The 20,815-nt window shown below is 38.2% G+C and overlaps 1 protein-coding gene across 20 annotated transcripts in view; it reads right to left on the bottom strand.

Moving 5' to 3' along the window:
• The window catches only part of map2k5 (mitogen-activated protein kinase kinase 5), a 241,798-nt gene that overhangs the window by 126,312 nt on the left and 94,671 nt on the right, over positions 1–20,815 (bottom strand). For all 20 annotated transcript variants that reach the window (XM_069910483.1, XM_069910481.1, XM_069910485.1 and 17 more), the window contains one exon: positions 2,840–2,879. In XM_069910483.1, coding sequence (XP_069766584.1) covers positions 2,840–2,879 — 40 coding nt within the window. The remainder of the gene's footprint in view (positions 1–2,839; positions 2,880–20,815) is intronic.

The raw sequence follows: 20,815 nt of genomic DNA, 5'->3' as shown, positions 1-20,815 counted from the left end.
AACTAAATACAAACAACTTGTATTCAGCTGTTTTAGATTTATTATTGCCTTATATAAGAAATGACTTTAACAGAATTCATTATCAAGGCTCAATTTCAAGTTTTCATTCACAAAAACAGCAGAGCAGTAATGCTAAATATTAATTTGAGGTTCAATGTTTTGAACAATGCATAGAATTTTTGTCCAAAGTCCAAAGTATTTTGGGGGGGGGGGGGGAGTGTGTAGAAACTGCATACAAAATATTAATCCTAAAGAAGGCTTTTAATTCTCTGTGCTCTGGCGAGCATAGCGGTTAGCGCACGCTGTTACAGGGCCAGCAACTGGGGTTCGAAGCCCGCACTGTCTGTAAGGAGTTTGCATGTTCTCCCCGTGTCTGCATGGGTTTTCCCTGGGGGCTTCGGTTTCTTCCCACCATTCAAAACCATACTCGGGTTGTAGGTTAATTGGGTGGCAGAGGCTCATGAGCCAAAGGGGCCTGTTACTGTTCTATATGTTTAAATTTAAATTTACAGGTGAAAACAAAATGGCATTTATGTTGTGCTTTTCTCTATCTCATAACTTTGCAAAGCACATCAAAGTCTGGGATGTACTTTTGAATTGAACACCAGAACTAAAAAAACAGTAGAAGGCCATACACCCTGTGAACCTGCTCCACTTTTCAATGGCATCTTCTCACTCATTCACTTTTCCACCTGTTTTTCATATCCCTTGATTTCCTTAGTGACTGAAACTCTATCAATCATATCCTTTAATAGATGCAACAACAAAGCGGACACAGCTCTCATGGGGAAATTAATTCTAAAGATTTACAATTCTAAAGAAATGTTTACTCATATTAATGGCCAATTTCCTGTCCTGCCCCCGCCCCCAGTCCCAGGGACTCAAGCACAAGAAAAGGTCTCACTGGCATCTGGCTATCCTAAAATGTTATACTAAATAAAACACTAAAAGAACAATATCCTATTCTTTTTCTCCTAGCTTTATACCGTCAGCACAGTGAATAAAATTTCAAGAACAGAAGGGAAATGTAGAAATCATCTTACAATTCTGTAACGACCATCACACTTCAAGGAATAGTTTTTGGGTAGAATGGTTTGCGCAGAGGTTAGTGCAATGCTATTATAGTGTCAGTGACCTGGGTTCAAATCCGGCGCTCCCTGTAAGGAGTTCGTACGTTCTTCCCATGTCAGCATGGGTTTTCTCTGGGTGCTCCAGTTTCCTCTCACTTTTCCAAAACGTATGGGTTTGTAGGTTAATCAGGTGCAATTGGGTGGCAGAGGCTCGTGGGCTGGAAGGGTCTGTAATTGTGCTGTATCTCTAAATTTAAAATGTAATATCATCTCACGACAACAAACCAGACAATTTTCTTTGGTGGTGCTGGTCAAGAGGCAGGAAAGGGTGGCCTGCTTCACGTGAGAGCTCTTGGGATATTTACATACACCTGAGGGATGCTTCGGCATAAAGACATTGAACTGCTCAGAATAAATTTTAGATGCCTGAACCAGAGGGTATCTCAGTTGTATCGTTGTACAATCATAAATGCAAAATACCTGAAAAGCTGAAATAAAAATTGAAAATTTTCAAAATACACAGCAGGTGAGGTGAAATCTTTCATGTCAATTGTTCTCCTTGTGTTCCTTGACAATTGTGTTATTATTATATTTTGTTTCAAATGAACAGATGCTTAGATATATATTGATATCAGTAATTTCTGATGTAATAGTCAGTAATTTCTGGTTCATACTTATCTGAGATAATTGTTTATTTTTCTAATTGTCTAATTATTTGAATCAGTAACCCTAACATTAACCTTAAACTAAGGAAATTTAAAAAAACACATAATTTCAACATATTAAAATATTCAAAGAACAATTAAGATACTTTTCTAAATTTTAGTTGCATTCACATTTTTTTTGTCACAGTGTATTTATGAAATCAGCTGTTTCCTTTCAACAGTTTAATTAATATCAGGGACAAAGACAGCCAGATTCGAACCTTGGTCATTGCCACTGCAACCGCGTTGCACCAACCTCTCTCCGAAATGCACATCCATTCTTATATAAAAATTGTGGAATATGAACAGTATAATAAAATTAAAGTAAGCCACAATAAAATGGCATAGGAAAAAATACTTTGAATAAATTTTCTGATCCTCCCCAGTGGGGAGTTTCAGTGGAAGAGAAACAGGACCTACATTATTTTTCTACATAATAGGCATAGCCGTCTTTGATTTAAATACGTATACAAATACGCACACAAAATATTACAAACTCCTTCAAGGGATTTGTTACTAGAGTATTGCACCTTGCCCTTATATTCTAAAATATTATTTGTAGCATAACTGAGTTGCTTTAAGAAATTCAGAAAGGCACTGAAACGTATGGACAGAGAATAAACAGTTGATCTTCATCTGGATTTCACAACAGGACCACTTTTTTGGGGCAGGTCATACACTTATTTATTTATTTGATTCAATTTCACAACTTGCTATTGTGGAAAATCATCTTTGAATTACAATGACTAATGACATTGGTCATAGTTCATTTCTGTAATATATAACTTAAAAGTTTGTATATTGCTTAAATATGGTTGCCAATTTATATGGTGGAGAAAGACATCTCTTAGAATTAAGCCACACCAATCACAAGATCTCAATCAATCAATGCCAGTTAGTTGACATCATTTGGGATGGCGGTGGCTTGTACACTCCTTGCTTGTGAAGTCCACGTTTCAAACAAATAAAAACTGCTTAATGTATGAAATAACAAAATTAAATATTTAAAAAAATAGTTTCAAAGTAAGTATAAAAATGATTCATAAAACGGAATTTAAATCTTACCTTAACGGCTAATATTTTTCCACTTGGAACATGGTAAGCTCTATGTGAAATATAAATACATTCACTGATTAACCAAATGTGAAACACAAAAGTGTAACAAATGACAAATAGCAGAAATGGCTCTTATTTAGATTTTGCATATTTATAGCTGTTACGACAAAGATCAGCGGCAATAGAAATTCACTAAGACACTGCTAATGTTTTTATAAAACAATATATTTATTAATAACTATTAATAATATAACAACTTAGCTCAACTTAAACCCTACTATGTGCAAATATATGTGTGTGTGAGTGTGAGAGAGAAAGAGAGAGAGAGAGAGAGAGAGAGAGAGAGAGAGAGAGAGAGACTGTTACAGCTGAGCACAATTTTGGAAAGTCATTGGAAATTTCAGTCTTATAAGTCCACAGTTGAAATGCAGACTTTTAAACTGATGTCTAGAAGTAATCATGAAAGAGGTGAGACACTGAATGATCAGACTGCTGAAAACTCATGAATCCTTGTCGAGTTGCTTTCAGAGAAATGTCCTTTCATATGAATAGTTGTCACAACTCCCCTTTTCCTTGCATAGGGAAAATGAAATGTGTTACTTCCACAATGCTTTCAAAACCCAGGCACAGGCCAGTTGAAATGACCACCACAATGTTCATGATCCAATGCAGGAATTCTCCTGTTTCCTTTACCCAGATACGAGTCAATCAAAATGACCATTACAATGGTCACAGTGGTTTAACAATTCCCCTGACGAGTAGAATCAGCCGAATTGCTCATTTCACACAATGTCACTCCACCTCTGTGTTCATCAGGATGGCTGGTGGTCACTAATGAAAATTTCTGTTTCTTTAAGTGTCCCACTCACATGACTCCCTGTAAGGGTCCCACCTGTTTTCCTGGATAAACAATCATTGTTATTTTGTCTTCTTCCAGAGTATTTTGAGTAATTTCTCGACTTAATGGTGCCACTCAGTCTCAGCACAAGGGAGCCTGTTGCACCCTTATGTAACCCTTAAAGTCACACTAAATGAAGTGAGAGCACATATGAATAGAAAAAATATATTTTGTAAGTGAGGAGTATGAGGAACAGATGTAAAAATAATTGTTATTTTCCAAGTTTAACTGCCAAAGTCATCCAGTGATGGCAGTCAATCGACAACTTTTCCATGGCTTGGAGTATTTTTTATCCCACTCCACAGTTGGTAGTTATGGGGTTAATGGTAAGCAGACAAAAGTGTTGCTGCAATATAATATTTAAGTCTCGCTGATAGGCTTCTCAATGGTAATCAAGCCAATGAACCAACAATACCAATGAATGAAAATCAATTAAAAGAAAGCAGATGCTGGAAATCTGATATGAAAATGCTACACTTTGCAGGCAAAGAGAAATAAATGTGTTACATTTCAAGTCCAGGATCTTTCATTAGAACTGAGCCCGTTTCTCTCTTTGCCAGTCCAGAAGGAGACTCTCAGCCCTGAAACATGAATTGTTCCTCTTTCCACAGTGTTACCCGAGAATTTCCAACATTTTCCGATTTTATTTAAGGCAAATGAGTGATTAGGTGACGTGGGGGACAATCGTTGACAGAAACTCGAGTGGATTTTACAAAGTGGAAGGGTTCTGATGGCTTTCTAAAAAAAATATTTCCAGCGCAGTAGAAGTCGATTCTGGCCATTTAAACCCGCTCCGCCAAATTACACCCACACTAACCTACAACCCCCTGTACGTTTCGGAGGGTGGAAGGAAACCAGAGCGCCCGAAGGAAACCCACCCGGTCATGGGGAGAATGTGCAAACGCCTCACAGGCCACGCCAGACTCCAACCTGGATTGCTGGTGCTATAATAGTGTCAACCCTACTACTCATGCTTATTTGTCCCTTTCAATGTTAACCCCTAATGAATCTTCTAGCGTCAGTCCCATTGATCAGCAGTCTGGTGGTTAACCCTTCCACTGATGGTCAGATGTTGCAGCTGGGAGTCAGGAAATCAATGAGTGGACATGTGCTGTCACATTGTTCCAGCTGTAGAGAAAATGTCTTCCCTTGCCCGATCATTCTGATTAATAACACCAACATACTTTTAAGATTGTTTCCTCAGAAGCGGAATTATATAGACTTTTACCACGAACCTGGGAGGTTTAAAGAGAGGACAGAAAGTGGGGCACCATTGAGTGGGAAGGGATTGTGAATAACATCACCTGGCCAAACCATTGTGATTCCCAAACAGGCAGATTTTTGGAGTTTTACTGTAATATTTAAACATTTTCACTTCATTACCATTTATCGGACATCTGATTTTGATGAATAGCTTTATGAAAGTACAGTTAATAGGAATCTTCCCACCTAATTTGAATATATTTGCTTAAATACAGACAAACATATTAATCATTCCCTGTCACTTGCAGCAGGACATTGCCCCCTCCCCCAACAACCAAACACATTTTTCAGTCTTGAATGTATTTAATCTCCAATGCACAAGTACATAAATAGTATGAAAGGTTAGCAAGTACCATATGCGCCATTTTCAGTTAATAGTCATTTGATTAACAGGCATCACAACCTCCATGGTGATCCATACCACGCAGAGAAGTTGTGCATAAAACTGTCTTCATCTGACAAAACGAAGGTGTAGAAACACGAGAAAATAGTTGTGGAGAAAGATTGGTCCTCTTGTTGGGGTCCTACCTAAACTGGGGCAAGGTTGAGTTTTAAGCATTTAGGTAAAATGCCCTTGCAGAAACTGATTGGGAGAGGATGTTTGCAGGTAACATCGGAAAAGGAAGATTTTGCTTCTTGAACACTTTTGGTATATTTTATAGATTTTGGGCGGCTGATCACAAAAATCATTTAAAATTGTCCTACCACGTACCAGTTTTTAGATAGAACCTATTTGGTGATTTCCTGACATTTTTAACCTGCTTCAACCATTCAAAACCCTGATGTGCAACGTGTCATTGAAAACTCATTTTCTGCATCCACACGTAGACGGCTTCCCTGTTGATCTTGGTGCAGTCAATGACGAGCCTGCTGAAAGGATATTGCGACCGTGGGAAAGCAGTATCAGGGTAACTGGAATCTACAAGTGATGAAGAAAAATCTATTTCAAATTTCAAAATACATTTGGACAAATATATCAAATGAGAAGGGCCTAGAACAATATGAACCAAATCCGTGCAAATGGGACTAGCCCATGATGCCAACCTGGTCAGCATGGATGTTGGGCCGAGGGGCCTGTTCTGAGCTGTTGAACTCTATGACTCAATATTGACTGGCCCCAGATCCCACAGTTTCACTGCTCCAGAACAGATATTAAAATGTCAGTAGTTGGGTGATTCAGTACTTCACTGGATGAATTATGAATCTTCCAAGGTACTTTCCCTATCTGTTTATGGCCTCATGTAATATTCCACAAAGAGCACCGTGAATTTGAGGAACAACACTTGATTTTCTGTCTGGGCACACCCCAACTGGATGGCATTAACATTAATCTTTGGTTTCTGCTAGACTGCTCTCTGTTCTCCCTCCCTTCCTGGTCCCTTTGTTTTCTTTCCTCCAGCTATCCACTCTTTCCCTCTCCATTCACAGAGTCATCTCTGCCCCCCATCCCCCATCCCCACCTCCAGCTTGCTAGTGTTCCCTCCCTCCCTTATCCATCTATTATCTCTTGCCTTTGGGACCGTGCTCCTCACACCCCACCATTTTGTTCGGGCGCCCACTGACGTTTTGTCATACCTTGACGAAGGTGAAGGGCTCAAGCCCGAAACATTGTTAATGCATATTTATCTCTGTTACATAAAGCACACTGTTGGATCAGCTGAGTTACCCCGGCATTGTGCTTTTACTTTCCCTAGTCTGATATGAGAGTGAATATACTTCCGCATAATGCCACCTTCCAAGAAATCAGACAATTTTAAAGAATGGTCAAATGGTATAAATCCACACCCAATTAAAGAACAAAATCCCTATGTACTCCATCTATTCACTTCTATTACAGCTAACTGATCAGGCTGTTTTATATCATAACCCACTTACTGAATTCCCCAAACACCAAACCACTTCCTACTCCCCTAATAAAGCTCATTTGAGGTCATAAATGTTTCTGGAACCTATTTACACTGGGGCTTGCAGCTGTTCTGCTTGAAATTGCTCCAGGTCCTGGCCAGATTAACTTTAAAGGGTCATAATGTAAAACATGCTGATGACAAAGCATATTGCAGTATTCGTACTATTTCTTCTTCAGGTCTACTTGTCGGTTTACACTGGGGATGCCAATCTTCAAACAGCTTTGCCTTAGATGAGTGGGGTGAATTTTAATACCAGATTTATAACAGTGGAGTTTAATTCTGATTAAATTTAGGACAGATTTATACCAATATCAAGTCTCCAGTGTAAATGGAGACTCTAGGTTAAATCACCTCAATTTGCTAGTTTAACATATAAAAGCGTCAAAAAAATCTTTTAACACCTAGTATAGATGTGAAATTCCCTATCTATACTTGTAGCATATTAGCTTTAAAGGATGTGACCAGTGAATTAAATTATTTAAATCCACCAAATGTCTTCTGCCACATTTCTATAACGTTTCCATCATTAACTTCCTCATACCTTTATACATTGATTTATTTTCTGACCCCAGGTTTTCAACCTGAAACATTAACTGACACCTTCTGCCTTCACTGATGCTGGTTGACCTGCTAAGTTTTTCCAGAATTCTGTTTTTGTTCCCGATTCCAGAATCAGCTGACTCCTTCATCATCTTATTTTTTTCTGCTTTATTTTCAATTAAATATGCTGAATAGCTCTTTCTCACCTTGAAAATTATGAATCTAAATTGTTTAATATGCAGCACGTAACTGCAAAATTCACATACGCCTTTGTCAATTGTTCAATTGCCTCTCAAGTTGTCTTACGCACAAATTCTTTCAAAATTTACACAGGGTGAGAAATAAAATTTCACTCACTTTCCATAGTCAATATTAATGCTTCCTCCCTTAATCCTGTCAGGAATTCCCACTCCTGTGCTCTCATCAACTCTCTTTCACCCTGCTTTTGTAGTTTCTAAGGTTGCCCATAAGGCCACTGTGGAAATCATTGTGAAAATCCACAAAGTCAGAGAGTGAAGAGTTGTACAGCACAGAAATGGGTCGTTTGGTCCATTGCGTCCTCCTGACTTTCTTGCTCACCTACTCATCCCATTCCCATGGATCATGTAGGACCTGGTGACTTCCTCCAGCACATTTGGGTATTGCTCTCTTTTACCTGCTTAGGACTGTATTTGTAGCCTATTTAAGTGTCTGTCTAAATGCCTGTAATTGGATGATTCCACCACCTCTTCTTGCTGCGTGTTCCAGATGTCAGCCCCTCATGTCCTCTTTACATTTCCTACCTATCACCTTAAATCCATGCCCTCTTTTTTAAATTTAGCCCTATCATGGGAAAAAAGAGTTTGACTATCTCCCTCTTTGTGCCTCTCATCTTATAAATGATATACTTCAGTCAAGTGGATGGAGCGAGTTGGTGGCCAATAGGGCAGGAAGATGGGTGCTTGTGAGGGGTTGTACTCCTCTGTTACATACTAGACCTCAGTGTGTTTCTGATGCAGTTTCAAGATAATCAATTCCATCCTGAATTCTCTTTCTCCACGTTGTTCAAGCATGAGCCAGAGATTGTTGAGATGTTGCATTGCTTCAGGTCGGCTTGGAGAACATCCTTTAACCTTTTGCTCCATCTGACTTCGCTTCCCATGACTAAGCTTGGAAGAGAGTTCAAGCGTCTTGTTTTAGACATACAAGCAATTTGGCTTCTTCAACATAGCTGACTAAAACTTAGTGGACATGACCTTTACCATGCACCCTTAGGTGAACTTGCTAAATAACTCACATCCACAAGATTTTGCTTAAATTCACTTTTTTGATTTTTTAAATGAAGAAATATTCACCATGAATTTGTCTACTTCAAACAGCAAATAAAGGAAACCTTTTCCCATTTTTAAAAATTTGGTGTACATTATAGCTAACAAGGAAACTTTCCAGTGTTCTGAACAACATCATTTTCCCAATTACCCCCACTGATAAATAGGTCAGTGATCAATTATCACATGGCCAATTGTGGAAGTGGCAATTTGCTAAATATCTTTTATGTTTACCCAGATAAAAATGGTGAATGCAATTTATTATAGTCTTCTGAATGTTTGGGTTATTGAGTGGCACATGAATGTAGTTTATTAATTGAATGATAATTAAGTAATGGTAGAACGTGATAGTTTCCAGAGAGGATGCAACAAGATTTAGCAGTAAAACCAAAATATTCTGCATACTATCAGGGGTTCACACATTCGTATCTCATTCACATTGAAACAAAGCACTTAGCTACATTTTAATACATGTTAAATGAAAGTTACATCTTTGTGATGGAATTGTGTTAATATTAATCTTTAGGTATATATTATATATAGTTTTAGCAAGTTATTTTGTGGGTATGGGCACAGAGACACACAATTACACACTCAGAGAATTCTTTGAAATGGCAGCTGGCAGATCTCAGAGACCGTTTGACTGTTTAGTCATTGTTCTTGCTTAAAGAGACAGTGTGACTGCTAATTTAAAGCTTTTTCCATTGAAAACTCAAAACAATAGGGGTTTGCTTAGAAGCATCAGTGCACATGCACAGCCATTCTGCTGATCGGTCTCAGCAGACAATTAGGTCATATCCACTCATTCTTTTGGAAGAGATGAAACTTCAAAGACTGCAATGAGGTGACGTCACATGATTAGAAACATTTTCAGAGAACATATTACTTAAACAGAGACATTTTGAAAGCACAAGGAGCTTGACCATCCTATAGAGGATTGAAATGAAGTAACAATCCTTTGGAGGACGGCTGTTTGTATTCTCTTTATGAAAAGGAGGAACACTGAAAAAATGGTTTTGAAGAATTTAGCCGTTTCCGCTGTCTCTTTGAGAAGAGGGCAGATTCATTGTAACCATTTCTACACGGCATGAAACCCATGCCTGGGTTTGAGAAATTATCATGGAAGAAAAAGAAGTTCTGATATTTCCATGCATGAGAGTAAAATCATTCGTATGAAGAAACAATTCTTTGAAATCAACTCTACAATAAATTTGTGAGTTTTGAGAAGTCTGGTGCTTCACACTTACTCCATAATTGCTTTTGAACAGCAGCAGACTTTGAGTTTCAACACAAAAGCTTTCTGAGACTGAACTTTAAAACCCTCTTTAGAATTAAACTTAAACAGTAATGGTTTGCGTTTTGCCACACAAACACACACACACACACACATATATATTCTGAAAATATAATTGTCTTGATGAATTTCTATTGCTGCTGGTCGAGAAAGTAACATCCTGCATTTAAAATGCAGTGTCATTTTTTTCTGATGATTTTTAAAAATAAAATGGCAAGGGATAATATATACATACAAGTTTTCTTTCACGGTTTAGGTTTTGAAGATCAATAGCATAAATAAGAAATTGCATGCCATTCTGTAAGTAAAGATAAACCTACAGTAAGTAAGAAGTCATTACCAAGAGATCCCGAGAAGATAAGTAAATGCTCTGAACTTGTAGACTTAATTCTGGTAGTTTTAAATGCTCTTCCAATGTATGATCTCAACAGGTTAATTAGTATGTCAGTTACTTGACAAGTAAGATAATCTTCCATCCAATAACAGTGGGTTACTGTTACTAACGGAACAATACAAGAATGCTTGATGATTTAATTATAATGCACGTTACTTCATCCACGAAGACTTGGTTTGAGTTTCCAGTGAAGATACTGGCTGGCGAGCTCTATGTTTACAAGGTATTGTGTCCGAGTTTACCATGGCAAATCAGCAGTTAATTCTTATTTGCAGAGGTACATCATAAACCTGTCCAAAGATGACCTGTCCACATTCTCCAACGTTTCTTCTTCTGAATAAAGGTACTTCTTAGCAACACGTTTCAGCACTTTGCCTCCAAAGTGATTAAAGCCTATTTTCCACAAAGGCATGGTTACATGAGAATACAATCCTACACCAGCGTTGTGTTAATTAACAGCAAGTTGAAAGTAGTGACACTGGCCATTCTAATGTTCTCTATTACTGATCAACATTCTTGTTCACCTAATGACCTTATGTGGGAAATGGACAGGAGGTCGACTGTCGCTTATTTACCTTGTAGCCGCACATACAGGAAACCTGAGAATCTAACAGCAAACAGCATTCAACTTGTTTTCTTTCATGCCAAGCCACTAGCTAATAATATATTCATGTGCATAAGGTCAAAAGATTGCCAAAGTAATTTGTTTCAAACCTATTCAACACTTGATTATTGTTTGGAGTTCATATTGTCCAGGCACATATCTCCTTACAGACAATATGATACATACAAAAGGGCAGCCACATCTCCAAAGGATGCTTGTCAATGACGACTAAATTAGTTCATAGTAATTAATGAGAATATAGTTGCGTCCAAATTCTGCCAGAGTTAACTTCAATGTAAACTTTAGTTTGCAAATTTTTAATTTCTTCATGTTCTTTGCAAATTGATCTTTTAATCTGTCCTCAAAGTCTCATCAACAGTTTTAACTAATTTCTTTGAAGAGAGAGCACCCCACAACAATAGATGCAAGCACTGTTTCTTGCCTACTGTTATCCCCTCTTGAGGGGATCTCACAGTGGCAAAGGTGATACCCTTGCACTGTCTTTTCTAGCTATATTTTTTTCTCTATTCCTTAACCACATAACCATTTACGGACCGGAAACAGGTCATGTCGGCCTTTCGATTCCGCACCGGTTCACTGGAACAACTCCACGAGCTCAAACCTCCCGCTCACCGCCAATAACCCTCCAACCCCCTCACCTCCATGTACACATCCAACCTTCTCTTAAATGACAGAATACATTACACTTTTGTACCCTGCACTATACTGTCACATTGCTCTCTACACTGTTACCTTATTAATTTTCTATGTATTTATTCATTATTATTATTATATAGGAGATGGATTACCTAGATAGCATACAAAACAAAGCTTCCACGAATATTTCAGCTTACATGACAATAAAACAATGAATTTTTTTTGTTCATTTAACTGGCACAAGATTGGCACACTAAAGTAGTGGTTTCTCCACTCAACCCCAACATCAACAAGACAAACTACTACAAAAAAAGTGGCTTTTAGAATAAAATTGTTAACTGATACTAAATTATATTTATTCCGTATTTCAGTCTTCACTACAAAGATTGAAATATCCTATGATAATTTAAAATGGCAAGGAAAAGTTCATAAAAGGTGGATTTTAAACCAGAGATAAAATGCAATCTATTTATCCAGGATGCTTTGACACTCAAATTACACACTATGCTTTTATTATAATATATGATAATAATAATATAATATTCTCTTACTCAACTCTTCTACAACAATTCCAACCACCACCATCCCTTTTCTTCCATTCCCAGACATCCCTGAACACTTTGACTTCTGTGATGGTGGAACTCTCAGAAGGGAGCCACAATGAATCATCCACCTGGCAGCAAACACCGTCTTGGCACTCACGCACTGCATCCCATTATTGTGGAGGACGATGTGGCTCTTGGAGCTGCCCCCTCCCAGTAACCATTTTAGTTGTTCAGCATCATTCATGGAGATGTTCTTGGACCATCCTCCTCCTGATCCTCATTGAAATCTCTATCATCATTTACATATGGCAGGGATTTAGAGATTTGATCTGTTGCTTATTACCTGTTGTTTTTTTTCTGTTTATCGTGCATGTTTTCCTGTGTTGGAGGTTATGTTTTTGATTTAATGTCACCATTTTGAAAAATTAGCCGTTTTTCTCTCTCCACAGATGATCTGCTCAGTACTTTCAACATTTTCTATTTGAATTTCCTTAAGAATAGTTTCTCTCTACTCTATCAAATCCCTTTAATCCCTTGAAAAATTCAATCTAATTCTTGAGAATTTAACTCTGCTTTCTCTTTTAACCCAGCAAATTTATGGGGCATCCTGGCAAATCTATATTGTCTTCCAGTCTTTCATTTCTAAGTTGAAGTCTGCAAAGGCAAATTGTGGAAGCTGACCACATTATGCAGCTGATGCCACAGATGAACATTTATTCCACTATGTGATAATGTTCATGACAATGAGTTTATTGGCATATGCATTGGACGATGTACACATGCACCGAATTCTTACGAGATGCAGCTGAGCAGGCACTTGGTTAAAAAAAAAGAAAAAAAACACTAAACAACTACAACAGTATACTTGGTGGTAAACAAAAAATCTGCTGCAGTGCACAAGAGTTCTCCAAAATATTTGTGTACTGCAATAGCATACTTAATTTAATTAAAAAGACTCGATAAAAAAAATTATAAACGTTCAGTTATACTTGTGCAAAAAAAACTAACTTTATGGCTCATTCTTTTATGTGTCTTGAGAGCTTGTCTCCCACAGCAAATATTTTGTCCTGATTTATCCAGCTTTAGGAGCTTTTAACGTGAACATCTTCTATGGTTTGGGTTTCCCTGTCCTGATGCTGCACCACATTGTCACTACAAGGTATTAAATATTTTCTGTGAAGTTTACAGAAACCATTGGAGGCAAAAAAAAAAGCATCACATCCTTTCCCCTCTGCAGTGAATTCTCAATTTATTGTGATGGGCGATATTTAAGATTGTGTACTGTCATTGTATGCATCAGTCAGAAGCTTTTGCAAGCTGCATCCATTAAAAGCACGAAGTCAATTTCTCTTAGTAAATGCTCCCTTCTCAGGTGTTCCTGTGAACTTTTTTTTAAATTCCAGAATTAGGGACCTTCACTCAATGCCTTCTAAAGAGAGCAATGAAAAGAAAAGACTTGAATTTGTATTCCACCTGATTATGACTCCATAAAACACTTCACATGCAACGGATGATCTTTGAAGAAATGCCTGCTGTTGCACTGATAATTATTAAACTGATTTGCACATCACAGGATTAAACAAATAACAAATGGAATGGAGAAAGAGTGAATTAATTTTTGGTGGTGCTAGTAGAGGATATAATGTTTCTTTGCACTTTCTTCAGTGGTGCCACATTTCGTTTGGGCAGACGAGATTCATTTGGAAAATGATATCCAACAGCACTTACTCCTTGACATAATTCAGACCTCAGTTCTCAAAACCACCATGTTTAAATTACATTGAATGAATGATTGTAGCATTATTTTATAAAACAAGATTAGGGTGACAATTATTCCAATTGACAGCAAAAAATTATGTAACAGGGATATGGAGAAGGTATCCTTGAGAAATTCCATTTAAATAATTCAACAAATGGAAAATTAGTAAATAAATTGTATTTGATCAAAAGGAAATTAAGGACTTCAACCAAGACATAATCAATGATATTGTGAACTGCTACCATTAGAGTAGAAGTCTGAAAATCCAAACTGCTTCAGGAAGTGGGTCAGTCCAGATTTGCAGATTTTCCAGATACTTGGGAAGTACTTTTAAATTTTATATTTAGGGAGGAATAAAGAAGAGATGGACAGATAAATTGTTTATTCATTAGCAAACACATTTATCAAGATGAGCAGTTTTTAAAGAAAAATAAAGTCCACAAGCTTGGCTAAATTTAAAAAAATGTTTGAGCTTTCCAAAAATCTGGACTCTTGGGTGGACCGGATTTCTGGCATCCGGATATTTGGACTTCTACTGAAGCATTAGTGGCAAAAAAGGAGCTTGCTGGGAAAGGTAGACCAGATGGATAATTAAAATGTAAAAATGACTGCATATAATTACTACTGATGAATAATTAATTACATTGTTTTACTTCATTAGTTATGCACATAACCCTTTACCTGTGATCAGCATTAAATCTAGAATGAGATAGCAGGGAGTGATTACCAGGCTGTAACCTAATCAAGGATGCTCAGCTAGCGGGATAAATCGCAAGAGTGAAACTTGAGCAGTTTATGAACATCCACCTGAATTTACAGATTAGATTACAGCAATGAAATCACTCCCTTGTATCTAATATTCTGTATCAAGGTCTTTAACTCCAATGCCTTCCAGTGCAAGCGAGGAGATGAAGAGAAATGATCATACATTACAGAGTCACTAGTTACCACTTACGCGATTTCTTCTTGTTCATGAACGTCAATGAGGATTTATAAAGACATTAAGGATTTATATAAGATGCATATTTAACCAATAACATTTCACACTCCACAGAAAAACATGTAAAATTAAATAAAATTCTCCTTGAGCTTGTTATGTGCCATGCTTGCATTGGATGTAAACCCTGAGGTAGTTAATAGGAAAACAGAGCCTGAGAGTGCAGAAGTGAGGCTGACGGTAAATAGAGTATCACTTTAGAATGTGAAAGCATTGCCGCTAATTTTCCCTTTTCCTTTATTTACAATAAAGACACAAAAAAATACACTACGCAGTTGCCGAACAAAATTATACAATGGTTTAAAACTGCAGGAAATGACAGAAGTAGCCTAATTAAGATATACAGTGGCTTTCCTACATTCCTCAATATATTAAGGCTGATGTGCTTTAAATATCTGTTGATACCATCTTTTTTGTAGGTATACATCCTTTCCAGGAGATAACATAAGCTACATTATTGACAATTGTAGAATATGGAAGGAGCATAGCGGGAATCAATTTATTTTGGAATTGGTTTCAGACAGGCTGCAGCTCTCCCAGAAGCTTGGTGAAATTTTAAATTGAGGAGCTGAGCCAATTAATTCTCAGACACTTTCATTTCATTGGTTATATTGGTAACATTAATTCAAAACCAAAAATGGATTCATTTATTTATTTCGTTTTGAGGTAAAGGCATGGATTTTGCAGGGAAAAGCTGTCAGTTTGCCATTGAATTTCCTGCAGTTCTCACCAAACAACTGGTAAAGTTAAAGCCATGCTGGAGAATTACAGATACTTGTGGTCACCCAAGTACAAGGAAGCACTAGAAAGTGTGTTGAATGTGGCCAAAACGGAAGAACTAAAATATACTGTGTCACTCCTACATTATTAAGGCTGATGTAGTTCAAATGCATGAGACTTTATAGAAATAAAATCTATTTTTTCTAGACGTCTCTCTTTCCCAGGAGATAAAATACGCACAACTATTCACAATTGTGGAGTGTGGAAGAAGCAGAGTATTGTTATGAAGATACACTGACTCAGTTGCAGTTGCTTCAGAGTTACAGAGACAGAGGAGCGATTTACAATTGTAACAGACCAGTACAAGGTTTACAGGAAGAGCCTTAATTATCTGGGAGAGAAGTTGCTGAGTATGGTACAGAGATTAAAGTTAATGGATCAAAGGTTTGGGGGAAAAAAAAGAGGCAAAACATTTTGCATGAAAGGGTGATGCAGAATCACATTTAAAAAAGTACCTGGATGAGAATTTGAAGAGGGAAACGGAAAAGACAATGGTAGGAATATATAGGTCAGCACAGCATTGAGGGCTGAAGGGCTTGTACAGTGCTATAGTGTTCCATGATCTATGATCCAAGAGCTAGTAACCTAAATAGGTCAGTCATTGGGAGGAACAGACAGATGGGCTGAATGGGCTTCTTTATGCCATGAACTTCCATTGAGATTCTAAGTTAGGGAGGATGGAGGCGACAGGTAGTGAGCCCATGTCTGTAAAACCTAAGTTCAGCTATTCAGGCAAGTTGCTGGGGTCACCCCCTGCTGGGTTAAAAAGCCATAGTTATATTTAAAATGTCGTGCTGTAGCGGTAGCTACATGGGGAAGTGAAATGAAGAGACTGCACACCGTAATTCGCTTGCACTTCCAACGGTTTATTTCAAAAAAACCCGCGCTTCTCCCTTATAAGGCAGCCCATAAGTCCCGCCCATGTGCAGGCGGTGACGTCACAGTGCAGCCGAGTGTGCATGCGCAGCCCGCTTGATCATGGAAGAAGACGCACCCGGCGGCGCCATCTTGAGGCAGCCGCTCCGCTGCCGTGGCCGTAACAATGCGGAGCCAGTTCACCTGCGGTCAGATGTGTGCTGCCACACTCCCTCTTATTTGAAGCTGCTGTACCATTTTAAATAAATAAAAGTAACTGTTGTTTGATTCACTGTTTACATGAAAGAAAATTTGGGCCAATATTTCTTTGATTGTACAATATAATTATGTCCTGCCTGTTTAAACATTATATTGTCATTGACCTCTGGGATCTAGTTTTAATCCATTCCAGACTTCTGAAGTAGGCTGTTTGTGAAGATAATTCACATCTGAAAATCCCTTTTCCACATTGACTGTTTCAAACTATTTTTAATAAGCATGGTTGGGCAGCAAAAGAAAAATTCAAACAAAAATAAATTAGCACCATCATTGTTTGAAAGGGAAATAGAAACTTATCACACTAAGCTGCATTGTTGGAGGAGGTAATACAATGACTTTACTATAGTAGATATGACTCCTGGGTACTTGATTTTGACAATAAGTTCCTGAAACACAAGATATTTGTTTTTAAGTAAGAACATCCCTCAATAATCTGAAGGAAGTACAAAAAATGTAAATGCGAGTAAATGAATACTTCTTTAGCCAAAAGTCACATATTAAGTTCATTAAGGGAACTGAGATTCTGCATATATTACATATAGAGTTCTTACAGCCAGAAGGAAACATTTCAGTCAATTGGCTTGGCCTAGATTCAAACCTAGAAATGAGAGCATGGTGCTAACTCAGTACATTAATCAGTACCCATTACAGAATACATCAATTTAATGTCCTCTATCTAAACTGTTTACAGTCCATGGTGATTCATTGCACATTAGAATGTGCACATAAGATACTTTAATCCCACCACTGTTACATAAATGGAGAATATTTTTATCCCAAAATTGACATTTAAAAATATGTATTTGTAAATAGTGGACAGGATACATACATAACCAAGATGGGTTAATAATTCAGTGTCAAACAATGCAACAAGACCTGGGATATAAAACACTGGCTATGTTATCTTTTCACTCACGAACAATTGATGCTTGAATTTTATATGGAGCAAATAAATTATAAAACAGGGTGAAATGTATCACTTCTATAAACACAGGACCTTAACCAAGCTCAAGAGTCAAGATTCAAGATTCAATTTATTATCATAGTAATAAAACAATGTCTTATTACATGAAATCTCTTTTTGCCTGCTGCAAGGCAGACAGATTCACCACTGGCAGAAATTGCCTAAGCGCCTCTTACAGTTCTTACATTCAGACATACAGTCAAAGAGAAGCAAAAGAGAGTCCTCCCCAGTGGCACCGAGTATCTGCAGATTCACCTCCGGTGCTTACGCAGCCTCCACAGCCACAGAGTCCAGTCCAAACTATTGCCGATCTGAGCTATAGATCAGAACCTCTGACATGGCCAGGGACCTTTTGGCGCCCTCGGCACCCCTCTCACATCCCAGTTCCAATACCTGGTACTCCTCCGGCCAGTTCGAGTCAGTCTCCAGCAGTCTGCAGCCCGGCGCGAGTCTCCCGACAGCAGTCTCCAGCAGCCTGCGGGTTCCATGAGTTCCTCGCCTCGAGTCGCCAGCAGCCCACCACTTGGTCCCTCAGTCGCAGAGCCTCCTCACTGGTCTGCCTCCGTGGTCACAGTCCCGTGAGTCATCTCCTCCCTCCTTCTCAGACTGGGGGTGACCTTCCCAACCTGTGGTGCCCTGCACCAGTCCCTCCGCTTCCCTGGAGTCTGTAGCCCCTCGTGGCTGCTGCCAATTAATGGGCGTCACCATCTTAGGCGCAGATCCCAAGGTCATGGGATTTCAACTAAAACCCCTGTCGATTCCCTCAACGGGCTGTTCCAAGCCAGTGCGGAGCCGATGACAGCATTGCATCTCCGCTCCCTCGCTCCCTGTGGTCTGCACCAGTGGCAGCGCTGCCGCTACAGCGGCTCCGGCAGCACCACCATCTTGTTGGATGAGATGAATGAATAGAATGAGATGAATGATGAGATAAACGAATATCTGAACAATTGACAAAACAACACAAAAAAAACAATCGTACCATTGGAGAGAAAAAAAACATTTCAATGCATTTCTTATTTTTGCAAACATTAATTTTCGTATTCTTTAAAATAAGAAGCATTATCATTGCAATGAGTAGAGGGTGGTGCCCACATCAGGAAAAAAATAGTACATATCTGCATTCTTCTGTCAGTTAGTAGCTTCTAGGCATACTATGGAGGCATTTTGAGCATTGAAATTGGTTTCATTAACCCAATAATCATTTTAAAAAATCTGAAACAAAACAAAAAATGCTAGGACATGATGAAAAGTCATTAATCTGAAATGTTAACTTTGTTTTTCTCCTCATAGATGCTGCCTGACCTACTGAGTCTTTCCAACATTGTAACTTCTCTATTCTTTTAGCCCAGGCTAGTGGAAATGCCTATTAAAATGATTTTGCTCTAATTTTTAAATAGCAGCTGTCAGGTCTGCAGCCCAAGCTCCGATACAAAAAATACTTTGGAACTGCACATGAGAGGTGCCAATACCTTTAGAAAATCAGAAAAAAAGATTTGTGATGGGACTCGACAAATGCACATCAATTACACCTTTTTTTTTATCAGCATGCAATGGAAAATGCTGCAATCCAACTAAAGTGACAAAAGGTTGTGTTTAGCAAAGGTTTAGGTGCTTTAGAAGATTTCAAAACATTTAGAAAACAAATATTAAAATGAATTACAAAAATAAATGAAATGATCATGAGATTATCAGATTAAAAGAGTGATTAAATCATTCAATAATAACCCTGAAAGCAAGAAATTGCAATTATGTTGGAAGATTGGACTCTATTATACAAATAAGCTGCTTGTAAGTTAATTAAATGGATATTTTCAAGAATTAATTTTGTTTAAGAGTATGTTTTGTGCTTAAGGAGATTGAAAACTTCACAAGGGAGGGGTTAGATCATTAGAATGGTTTTTGCTTTATATACACCATTTTTGTCTCTTTCATAGGTAGTTTACAGCTATTTGTTAATATATGTTAGATACATATTCTTTTTATATATACTCAATAAAAATATTGGAAAGAGGAGATTGAAAAGTCATCAAATTTTTTCTTTGATTCATACCTGTATTTAAGATTCAAGTAAAGTTCTCTTTATATTTTCTTGCAAATATGCTGTAAACTTGATTCAGGACGTTTTATATTTGCTGCACTGATCACCATGGACTCTGAGAACAAGTCCATTAATTCAGTGTTAATTTGTAATAAATGAATGCCCTATCAGAACAAGTATCAGAGCCCTATTACAACAACCGACTTTAGCAGATAAAGTGAGAAAATGAGGGGGTGATCATGGGGGTGGGATAAGGCTAAGGTGGGGAGAGTTACATCTAGACTCTGGGAAGAGATCAAGGCTGAGTGGAGACAAAGGGAGGAATGGGGAAAAGTCTGGAGGCTGGGGGGGGGCGATGGAGAAAGGTAGGAAACCAATTGGAGTGGGAGAGATGGGAAGAAAAATGGGAGGGAGGCTGGGAAGAGGGGAACAAAACTGAGCGAGGGGAATGTGGCTCGAGAGGAGAGGGGAAGGTCAAGAAGGGGGAGGAGATGGAAAGGAGATTGGGGTAGGAGGAAAAGGCTGGGGGCTGGAGCTGGAGAGAGAACTAATGGGCATGGCTTGGGGCAGGAGTGGAGATGAGAATCTGGAGATGGTGATGAGTGAATGGAGCTGGGTATGGGGGAGAGAGAGGGAGAAAGGGAGAGAGGAGAGAGAATTTTACGCTTAGGCTGAGAGCAAATCAAGATCCAAAGATGGAATGCAAAGTATATTCACTACTATTCAGGTTTCCATGATGCAGAAATTATATAGAACAATGAAGAGGTGGTTAACACTTAAATTTTGTTACTTGAAGTCATGCATGTATCTTTTACAGGTACTACAGATCTGATGCAACCTAAGGCTAACTTGCTGTCAGTGGCACAGAGACAGCCAGGAAACTGAATTAAAAGCTACAAAGGAA

Source organism: Narcine bancroftii, chromosome 14 (genome assembly GCF_036971445.1).
Source record: "Narcine bancroftii isolate sNarBan1 chromosome 14, sNarBan1.hap1, whole genome shotgun sequence".
Classification (NCBI taxonomy): domain Eukaryota; kingdom Metazoa; phylum Chordata; class Chondrichthyes; order Torpediniformes; family Narcinidae; genus Narcine; species Narcine bancroftii.
Note: the sequence above shows the minus strand (reverse complement) of the source record. Positions and strands in the feature narration are given on the sequence as shown.